This window comes from Habropoda laboriosa, unplaced genomic scaffold (genome assembly GCF_001263275.1).
Source record: "Habropoda laboriosa isolate 0110345459 unplaced genomic scaffold, ASM126327v1 scaffold2, whole genome shotgun sequence".
NCBI lineage: Eukaryota > Metazoa > Arthropoda > Insecta > Hymenoptera > Apidae > Habropoda > Habropoda laboriosa.
In genome coordinates this window covers 5245616-5257147 of record NW_017100190.1, presented here as the reverse complement: position 1 = coordinate 5257147, position 11532 = coordinate 5245616, and the positions used below count along the sequence as shown (strand labels likewise).

Genomic DNA, 11532 nt, shown 5'->3' with positions numbered 1-11532 from the left:
GAAATGCCCCGTGAATTGCGAATAACAAAAATCGATCGGTACCGAGCATCTCTTTCGTTTCATTCTGTCTATGTATGTACGTGTGTGTGTTTCTTTCTTTTGCGTTATCCTTGTCTCGTCGTTACAATATTTTCTCACTATTATAATGTACACATGTATGTAATATTTATTTTGTTCTTGTTGGTTCATTCTTAACGATCTCTCTCACCTGCCCTCTTTCGCAGAACTGTAGGTGTATCGGCAAGCGTGGAAAAATAATTAATGGGAAACGGTAAGTGCGCTGCGGACGCGGGGCGTCTGTTAAAAAATAATGAAAACGAGAAAAACCATCGATTTAACGAGCGTGCACACTCGTACCTGACGACGTTCGTTTGCGAATTCGGCGTGCTGCTGGCCGACGTGCTGTGATGAGAGGACGTGACCGGTGCTTGAGTCGACACCGGTAAACTGCTGCTCGTCATGCTCGGCGTCGTCGAGCTACTACTGCTCGCTGGCGTCTTGTGACTCTTGCTTGACTTAGCTTTTACCGTTCATAGGGAACAAAATGATCGTTCATTCGTTTGTACTGTTTTATTGCTGGGAGAGAAATATCGGAAGGGAATTCAAACATGTGAAATTACAGAAAGAAAAGAGAAGAGAATAGATCATTCTCAATAGAAGATTCTTGAAATTTTACAGACTTTCGGTAATAATGGAAGGGGATGAGATATGATAAATTTCACGATACTTACACTTACTGGACTTGTGAGACGAGAGGGACGGGGGATTAAGTAGAGAGGCAGGATAGGGTGGCAGCAGGCTCTCTGCGCCAGGCGGAAATCCGGGCAGTCCTGCCGCTCCCTGTAACCTCGCGAGGTAGTCCTGTGCCGCTAAATGTGAGGCCATCGTCCACCATGCTGCACTAGCAGGATTGATACCTGGGGGAGCAATGTGAAAAATACTCGTCTAATTCGAGAAATTTTTAATTAACCCTTTGACTGCTGTTCTATAGACTCTCAACGAAAATGTTCACCCTGCGTATCGTGTAGACCTTCAGTGATGATTAAAATATTCCGGCAAACATGTATCTTTTTGTCAGACTACCGGAAGTGTCGCGAAAATCGTGGCAGAATCTCGATAACTTGACTCGTGAAGCCTTCGCCCTATAATAACGAATTGCACTCGTGATGCGTATCATGATCAAGATGTTATAACAAACATGAATTTGAACTCTATCTTCAACTTCAAAAGAAACACGCAGCCATAAAAAACCCCTAAGGTTCTAACCCTTGGACAGTTTATCCCGTGTGAGACTTGGACAGAAAGTCAAACATCTAACTGTTCAACTCAAGAGAGACTCTTAGGAAGGAAGTTAGAAAGGGACGAGATATTATATAATTATTCGTGATTTTATCAGACCGTCAAAGGGTTAATTCCAATCAAAGGGTTAAAAAATCTCGAATAAAGTGTATTCCATCGCTTGAGTACACACGCACGCGTAATTCTACGAAAATATCCTATTATCCAATTGCACAGTGTTGGTCTAATATTCATAGTATTTACCCAGGATAATTAACAATGGAATTACCTAAGCTAGCAGCCTGGCTGGCAGCCACGCTCAGAGTACCAAGGCTGCTGTGTGAGTACGGGGGTGGCGGTGGCGCGGAGGCCGGTGTGTGGCCCCCGAATCCGGCAGTGGTGGCTCCTCGGCCCAGGATCGCGTAAGCCGATGGCAAATGATGGGCCCCCAACCCATATCCGCCCGACATTCCGCCGAAAAGCGACGAAGCTGCACTGTCGCCTCGAGACCAGTATGCTGCAATCAAAATCAAATCGGCCATGTTCAATTACACGTGCTCTTCTGTGTTCTTGGAACAGATTTTCGTATTCGCCAGGCTCTCTCCCCCCCCTCTTCAACGAGGGAAAATAAACCAGGAGGGAAGTACACGCGCGCGCACAGCGTGTGTTTATCATAATACACCGCGATGGTCGCGCGTAAATCTTCTCTCTCGTTGCAACAAAGTGTATATAAGAAGCTCGATGATTTCGTGTATTTTACCAACAGGTTGATGATTAATCTTTCCAACCTTTCCTCATGAATAATTTATCGATACTTACCACTGGCTGCTTCGCAAGAAGAAGTTCTGCACAGTTTCACGTGGGGATAATTATCGGAAAGAAATGAGACTCGTTGAGAAACGTGAAAATTACAGCCGTTTCCACGATCAATTGACTATTAACTAAACGAACAAGTAGCAGAGATATTACCACTTGTTGCAAAGGTAAAAAAAAAGTCAACGCCGACTCGTACAAATGAGAAAGAGAGAGACGGAGGATCCTAATCTTAGGATTTACTGCAACCGGTATTACAACGACGTTACAACCTTTCGAGATAACGGGCCAACTTACGGTTGGAACTTTCAACGCATGAAGAGCTACCTTGCGAACGATCAATGAGTCTGTGCGGTAATGACGACGGAGGTTGACTTTCGATTAGGCTTGGAATAAACTTCGCCTCTTCTATACACCTCTTTCAACCGCTGTAAGTACAACAAGAGCACAACCTCGCCTCTATGGACCTGTCTTTGGTGGAATACGAGCAATTCAAGTTCAGTCAATTACGTATCAACTTCGCGCAGATATAAACTTGGTACCCCCGGTTACCAATCAGGTTATCGTCGAAAGTTATTCCACTTTCAATCCCACCGTTGGAATATATCCGCGATAAGAATAATCAGCGTGTTAATTAGAAATTTTCATTAAAAATTTCCCACGAAAATTCCCAACTACACCGCGAATATTCGAAGAACAAGGGGGGAGGAGACCTTCGAATTTCGGTTGCCAACATTTGGAGCAAACGTTACCGAGCACTCTGATTCGCGTTCGTGTAATTCGCGAAACGTGCACACCCCCGTCGGCAATTCGAGTTAATTAAGCAATTATCCGCGAGCGTCATACCCAATTGATTTACCTGCCGGAATTAAATATAGCCGGTGTAATAACGATAATTCGGTACGCAGAGAGCCCGGTACACGCAGCGCACGTAAATACGTGCGCTGTGTCGCTGAAAAATATTTGTAAATTCAGAAAACGAAGAGATAATTAGCTGGCCGGCTTGATATGTCGCTCTCGTTACTCGAGCCCGTTAATAAACGCCAAAAACAGTAATGCCGGGCGCGCGTAGGGAACGCCGGTGAAAAGCACGAAACGCGCGAGGAAAAGCTGATCGTCGAGACGAGAGGGGAAAAAGGATATCGGGTACAATGGAGGTAGAGAATGATGGAAAATAAACGATCGTCCTCCTCTGGCCATTATAGCGCGCCACGGAATTACTCGATGGCCGAAGAATAGAACGAAGAAAATTATTTGTACCACGTGAAACTTTGACTATATTAAACTGTGCACGCGAAAGGGTTAATTTTCATATTTTTCCTGATCGTCAATTACACGCCTAATTACCAAGAGAACCCGTCTTTTCACCAAGACGCGGTCCCTAATGAATCTTCCATTAATTCTTTCTGTCATATGATTAAAATATCTTGAGAATGGGAAGAATAGATTAGTGTCAAGAATTCGACCTTTAATTAAATATTGTCATGTGAATTTTCAACTTCGTTTCAACGTTCCGATAAAACTTGTAATAGTGAACGGGTTAAGTGAATAAATAAATAAAATGGCGCAGAAGATGGGTGGTCCATTATAAAAGGAAAGAAAGAAGTGGCAGATAAGGTTGGAACAGATCTCCATAACGATATCGCTTTCCCACGATAACAATTAACGTGGAACGCTAATGTCTGGCCAATTAAATCGTCTTGGTGGCTCGTTTAATTGGCATTATCAAAAGAGCGGCGAGTTATGCCTGTCGTGGAGAAGTGGCCGGGGTAATAATTAAAGTGTTGGGTTGCATCCACGCTGGGTAATGATTGGCGTACGCAGAACAGGAAGCGCGAAATAAATGGCCGTGCACACCCCTATGGAACTTGTTATGATAATGTCGTTTAGCGCAAGAGAAACCGCCGGATGTCGATACTTTCTAATTTTCACGAAGTGCTAACGATTTTCATTAGATCTCCCCCCGTCTTCATTCCATCGCGGATATCCTTCCAAGTGTACGTCTCTTAGAATTACCCTAAATATCGTCCATTATACGTTCCCGCGTCCTGTAATAATGGTGGTTGAACCGCGCCGCCATAACGCCGCTGGCCTACGGAAGCAGAGCTTTTATTTTATTTTTTCAATTAGAACCGAGGATACCGCTTCGGTGAAATTAAAATTACCGAGTAAACTGGCGATTTGTATACTCAAGGATGTACAATGTACCTAACGTTGATTTCATTTCGTTACGCTTGACATTTACGGCGCTCTTTAACCCTTTCGCTATATACGCGCTGTGTAAAAATGTTCGCTCGTTTGCAACTCTCATGTGCAAGTTGTTAATTAATTTTCACACTTGGCAAATAAAAGATCGCTGAAAGATCGACGAAACACTTCATTTTTATATCCGCGTTGAATAATAACTACTTCGTCCCTGCGCAGCGATCACTCTTTATCTCAAGCACGCACAGCGAAAGGGTTAAAGAGATTCACATAGAATCTCTCTTTAAAAAACCAATAATACAGAGGCAAAATTGTTCAACGTCAAAAAATTAAATATTATTTACCGCGAATGCTGCAAACGAAGGTAAAAATTGCGAAAGAATTTTCATCTACCCAGTGACCCAACGGAACAGCGAAAAGCACGAGGGCAAAATATTCTGTTTAACCAAGGTCAACTTGATAGAGAGAGTGGGGATCGAAAATATCGAGCCAGGCTATACCGAAGACGAGAAATCGATGGTGGATTGGTAGGGAAATTGGTCGTTGGACGTCGATCGAAGCACACGAGTCGCGTATACGCTCGTCTGGTGGGACAGAGCACGGGGCTCGTGTGTTTGTACAATTTATTGTTACAAACGCGGCCGCAAATGTACCGTTGATTTTCTACGAGTACCGCGGCCTTGAGCAAGGCCGTGGCATTGAAATCCAAGCGCCGCTTTAATTTATACCGGTCGTTGAACCCCCGGCTGGCTTATACCGACTACTTCACCGACTGAGCAGCTGCATAATGTTCTAGCAGCGTATATATATGTACCTACATGCGCACATATATGTACACATACGCACGCGTTACGATGCATTACATGGCGGGAGATTGAAATTTTGCCTTCCCCCTTTTTCCAACCGCCTTGTTTTTCTTTCTTGATCCGTCGCAATTACCACGTTTCCGCGGGTTTTAATCGCTCCTTTTTCAGCAATTTTTGTACTTATTTGAAGTACAATGCTACGAAAGAAGCTTTTTCGAACGAATTATTCATCGAAGGTAAAATTACTCTGTCTGGCGGACTTTTATGACATTTAGAGAATACAGAAATCTTATTCCCTGTATACAATGTTTTAAAACCCTCGAATCGTTGAAATTTCATCGATAGATTTGATAAGGGGAATTTAAAAAATTGACCGAGTGAGATAAATTGAGTTTCTCTATTTAACAGGTTTTATAATTGCAGAAATAATAGAAGGAAAATGATCTCGTTGAGAGTTTGTCAGATTCTGGTAGATTAATCGAGAGTTGAAGATTTCAGCAGAGACGAAGAATACTCCCTCGAAAAAATTTATTTGGAGCGGAAAAGTTCGCGTTTAATCGGGAAAGTTAGCGGCAAGGGGCTGCAAAGTGGCCGGTTGATAATTAATTCGGAGAATTATACGGTCATAGAAGGCCATGCACAGAGTTTCGATCGTTTATTTCCAAATTACACCCCCGAAACCTTGCTGCCTCTTCCTTTCACCCTTATGAAATATACCGTTTCCCTCGATCGACTTTTAATGCCAGCACAAATTTCTTTCCTTAATGAGTCGGGGATAGAGGTGGGGACTATCGTGGACGAGCTGTTTCGTGCTTTCCTCTTTAACGTAGATGCTTTAATGGCAATCCATTATTCGAGTAACCGACCGACCACCGACAGAGACGGGGAACATTAAGCCAGTCCGCCATTTTCGGGTTCCATCGGGCTCTTCGTTTCGTCACGGCCGAAACTTCCCTAACGATTCTCGATTAAACGAAGCAGCGTGAAAAGTGTCTGCTTTATCGTTCGCGTGTAAAATCGTTATTCTCGCGGAATTTTCCGATAAGAATTACACAGAGAGAAAACAGTGGGAGAAATACGCGATATCTCGTTGATTACAGGAATTCGCGATCGGTGATTTCGAACGATCTTTCTCATTTGACGAACCGATAGAAACGAAAGCTGCACGGATTCGAGCAACGAAGAGGGATTAAGCACGCGGTAATCTTGTTTATAAGAGACAATTTCATGAAAACTTCTTCGTTCCCGTGTTGTTAGAGGGGCGATAAACCGTTCTCGACTTAATCGTTTCCAGAGCGAATCGAATTAACGAAACCGATCTCCAGGATCGAATAAGAGGAATCGATCGAGAGGAAATGGAGTGGAACCTTGTTACAGGTATTAGAGAGAAAAATAGAAGGAGGGGATTGAAAAATCGTGTGGGTACGAAAGACGAGAGAGGGAGAGAACGTCTCTCTCGAGCATCCTGTAACTCGAATCGAGATCGTAGAGGTGGCTGAAAGTTTGCCGGTAGTCCTCGAAAATTTCACCAGGATGATCGTTTTGCGGACGAAGACAAAGCAACGAGGCGGACGTATCTCAAGTACGCGATGCGTCACGTTTATCGATTTATGATTAAGCTTTTGACCGAGATGGTGGGGGCTGAATATCCAGGCCGGGGACTAGCTACGGTCTGAAGAAGCCTCGAACCGAACAATCGAACATTTAGTCTCTATTCTTCGGATTTGTACATTTCTCTGCCGTAGAAATTGTCGAGAGGAAGTTTCTTCTCGTTAGGGCGTTTTTCAGAAAATCGTCAATTTTATGTCGTTAATTTTCTCGACACTAGGTTTACGGACGTTTCTTACATATCTATCTCTAGGGACGTATTTTAACTTATAAACGAGAGAAATGTAAACGGTTTCTGTAATTTCCCTTCTGAAATTCAAAATGCGTGAAAATCACACGTCCCGCAAATCTATTATTAAAAGAGTGTTCCTAGATATTTTTTAATCACACAAACCTACAGCGTGAAACGTGAAAAAAAGCTTGCAATTCGTATTAAAATCGAAGTTGGACAATAATCGACGGAACACACGGGTATTGCACGCGTCGAGTCACCCTTTTTCAAGCGGAATAAGGGAAAAAGGATTAAAAGGGGGAGCGTGGAGGGTAAAAATACAGTGAGGTCATCAACGTGAACGCGCGCGGAACGTCATCATCCTCGACGTCTGACTGGAAGCGACAGTCGCGGGCGCGTCGCTAATTTCCTGTTTTTCCGTGCGCGTTAATAAAGGGCCCTCCCACGGGAGAGACAGGGGGAGAGAGAGAGAGAGAGAGAGAGAGAGGAGGGCGGCGTTGCATTGTTTTTCCGCTAATCGATGGCCACGCCGAAAGCTCTCCGCTGTTAAAATCGTTAAAATCGCGCAATAAACGTCGGGAACGAAGAGAGCTAGCCGGTTATTGCGAGCGTGGATCGTGCGTGCGCCGATATTTATTCCAAGACAGATTCGTTCGCCAACCGATTTTATGGCGGCGTAAAAGCCATCTGCCGCTGCGAGACCGCGATTTGTTTCTGTCCCTCCCTATCGGAACCGGAGTCGCCCCGATATACCTGGCTCGTGCAACATTTTCGAAAGGTCTTGCTGAGTTATTGGCCGATTGAAAAACGCATTAACTTCGCGACCTGCTTGAAATTCGCAACGATAAATATGGAAGATGCTGCGCGGAAATTTTTCGTCCTATTAATGTGCTTCCGATCTTCGATCTCGCGTGAGGAGAACTTGTCTAAGATTTGGGGTAAAACGAGAAAACAGTAGAGATCGTTAAACAGCCCTGCAGTCGGGAATAATTCGCGATGTACAGTTGGTGGAAGAGATATAGCGAGGTCGTAGAATCGGACAAAATTTATACGTTCGGGAGAATCTGTAAGCGAATCGATGGAAAGCTGAGAAGATAGAGGTCTGAAAGTTCGATCAGGGTCACGTGAAGTATGCCCAAGGTTTGATTTAGTCTCAACTGCAAAACGTAAAATACCGCATGCAGACTCTGAGTGCCGCTGCATCAATCAACGGTGCCGCTACTTTGCTTTAATTTACAACCCCGCTATATTTCTTCCATCGACTATACATCGACCTTAACGGACCATGCTGTTCACGTAAATACCAAACGGACATTGTAGAATTTCAATTACGATCGTTTGTGATTATAATGCTTAACCCTTTCGCTGCTGCCGGCGCCTATAGGCGCTTCGAAAATTTGTTCGCACTGCGAAACCTCTTGGCGCACTTCCACGTTAATTCAAGCCTTAATTTTATCCTCCGATAAAACAAATTTCGATTTTGCGAATGTTGTGGAACATCTAGGTACTAAAATCTGCCGCAGCGAAAGGGTTAAGTATGTTAAGAAGATTTCTGAAAGAATCGACAAAAGAAACCGTGCCTTAGAAAAATGAACAATAACCAAACTTCCTCAAGATCATCTCGCTTCACCAACTAAAATAGAAACCTACATTTCACCGATGGCAAGTGAAGAAACATTTCTCGAAGAAATCGAACCGCTTAACTTCGATCTAATGCAGAGGACGAGCCAAAGCCGGGAGAATTGTCCGGGGGATGCGTCGCGACGCCATACGGTCAGCCCGTTTCTATCCGTGGGTTGCGCGCGGCGAACGACAAATCTGGTCGGTTCGATGCGGAATCAGCGAACGAACAGGCCGATAAGAGAAACTAAACAAGCAGAAGCAGAGACGAGAGGAGGATCCGTAGGTGGAGGAGAGCGTTACGGAGCGTCGGTTCGGAGAATGTGCTCGGTCCGTGAACCGGGAAAATGGCCGTGTTATTAAATCGATCGCCGCTCTCTCTGGCCAGTGGGGGGTTGGTTGGAGCTAGGCCAGGGGGGTTTTGCGAGAGGGAGAGAAACGTATATAGCTTGTGCCACAGGGATGATGAGAACGCGATGGAAAGGGGCTGGGAATTACGAATAGCTCTTGCTTGGTCGCCACCGCCGGAAATCGGCGTCTCTGCCGTTTACGCGGATTAATATACAATGCCTCTCTCGTTCGTAATTGTTCCGACGATACAACAAGAGAGAGAAGAGGGAGAGACGGGGAGGTAGTACGCGACTCCTGTAAAACTTTTGCTCGTTAACCTGTCAACTCGGCTCATTTCTCATTGTTACCTCGGACGAGAATTTCTTAAGCGTCTAATTAAGAATCAGTGAAATTTTTAAACCGTTATTTCTCTTATACCGCGAGAAATTCACGCTCTCTGTGTGTTGTACAGACGAAGATTATCGAAAAATGGATAAAAAATGAAAAAATTGATAGGATTCAATCATCTTTGATTGTACCATTGAACGAAATAGAAAGTAACCTTTGTCTTAATCGACAAATAAGTAAATCTTTGCAACTGGACGGTTTAATTGCCGAACGTTATTGGAGAAGTTGTAGATTGAATGAAGTTAATAAAATGAAGTATGAATTGTGCATTACAGGGAGATTGAGCGAGGATCGAGGGAAGATTGAAGAGAAGCGTGAAATCGATGGAGTGATTGATCGATGGTGGAGGATTATTAGAGCGAAGACGGGAGAAGAAAGCATGCAACAACTGGTACAATTTTAATTTAGCTACGAGATACCCGGTGGAAATCGATTTTCTGCCCGCTCCAAGGGGGAAGATACCGATTCCTCCTGGATGGTTGATTTTTTTAAACTCGTTACGAGCACCGACTGGAAAATTTGGCCGATATCGCGGCAGCCAGCGACACAGAAGCTCTCTAACTATTGGGATAGTCGACTAATGGAAGATATACCTGATAGATTACCACGGTGACTGTATCAGTGACTAATCGATGGAATTGCCGCAGACCTACCGGAAGCTGATTAGCTTCATTTTGCTCCTGTGATGTCCAAGCTTTATTTCTCCTAATCGATGCGGACAGTTACTTTAACGCTAGAACTACCGACCGGGTCAAAATGACCCGTTAGCATCTTTCGAGGAAACGTAACTTTCCGAATTTATTTTGTACAGGGATGCTTCTATTTGTATCGATATGAATCGAATTTTCCAATTATGGTTTACTTCCGTAAAAATTCACTTTGGTAAAGTCGGTAATGCGCCATTCTGACTCGGCTGGTAGTTCTAGTGTTAAGAAACGTAACGAAGCGATCGTTAAACAAGGCGCAAATAAAGATATCCTTAATACTGGAAATATCGCGAATATAAATGATGTTTGTGTAACACAGTAACTGGACATAATTTCGATTAATTCCTGTTACAATGTCGTACACGTAACGAAAATACACGAATCCAATCCTTTTACAATTAACCAAAATACGTCGCTAGAGAAAACAGAACTGACCTAATTTGGAATCCATACATCTCTAAATGAAACACAAAACGTATCACCGTGCTCGCTATCCTCTTGCAAATCCCAATATTCGCTGCTTTACAATTAATAATTCACCCGAAAATGGAATTCTGTGAAATTTCACAACCGACCAACTCTCAAAAAGGAGAAGAGAGACAGAAATTGACAAACAGGGTGCGAGAGAGAAGAAGACTATTGCGGAACAGGGTAACGTAACTTCTCGCTGCTATTTTAGGTATACAGAATATACGAACGCCTATCTTTTACTTTTCTCTTCTATGCTTCTTCTTATTTTTTTCGCCCTTTTCTTCCTGTCGGTGTAGTCTCGACGAGAGGAACGTGCCGAGAAGAAAATAGCTCGGACCAACGGCGTGGCACGAAACGACGCGAATCTTACAGCCTGGAAAGGCGACGGAATGAAAGATCCGAGATTTAACGCGACGCTATATTCATTCCGTGTGTTCGCCTGCGAGATACAAATAAAACTCGCGTAATCACGAGAGGGGCCTGCTCGTCGTCGTCGTCGACGACAACCACGTTGGAAACACACCACGTATCGCGCTTCAGCTTTTTTCAACGGCGTTCCCCCTGTACCTAAAAGCCCTACCCGCCCCTTTTTTCTCCTCCACGGCTACGAGAAACCGTCACCGCGTTATTGTCCCTCTCTATGGGAACGTTCAGCGGCGGCTGTGATGGAAAATTGCGCCTCCTTTGGGCTGCGCGAATTTTGTACGATTTTTACGCGGTGCTTAATTCCTGTCGATTTTTAAGCGGAGAAATATTTAGAAAAGTGTGTGTCTTTTATGGAAATTCTGTTGGTTCTGGAATGGTTGATAAATATTAATTAACGGAGGAAGGTGAGTTGAATAATTGTCTGTTAGTTGGTAAAAATTTTAATTAGACAGTCGAGATGGGAAATGAGACGAATTTAGGTATAGTGATCAATTTTCAGATTCGATTGAATTGTAATGGCAAGTAATTCATAATTCGTGGACGGTATTAAGAAGGAATGATTCTATATGAAATTCTACAATTACACGAGTTATCGGTAATTTGTAAGAATGAGAAAATTTGCCAGGCA

The 11532-nt window shown here is 43.7% G+C and overlaps 1 protein-coding gene across 1 annotated transcript in view; it reads right to left on the bottom strand.

The window, feature by feature from the left end:
* Positions 1–11532, bottom strand: part of LOC108580201 (bromodomain adjacent to zinc finger domain protein 2B-like) — a 46537-nt gene that overhangs the window by 23334 nt on the left and 11671 nt on the right. Inside the window, exons 2-4 of the mRNA XM_017943906.1 lie at positions 1568–1795; positions 732–917; positions 358–520 (exon numbers count right to left, since the gene is read on the bottom strand). Coding sequence (XP_017799395.1) covers positions 358–520; positions 732–917; positions 1568–1795 — 577 coding nt within the window. The remainder of the gene's footprint in view (positions 1–357; positions 521–731; positions 918–1567; positions 1796–11532) is intronic.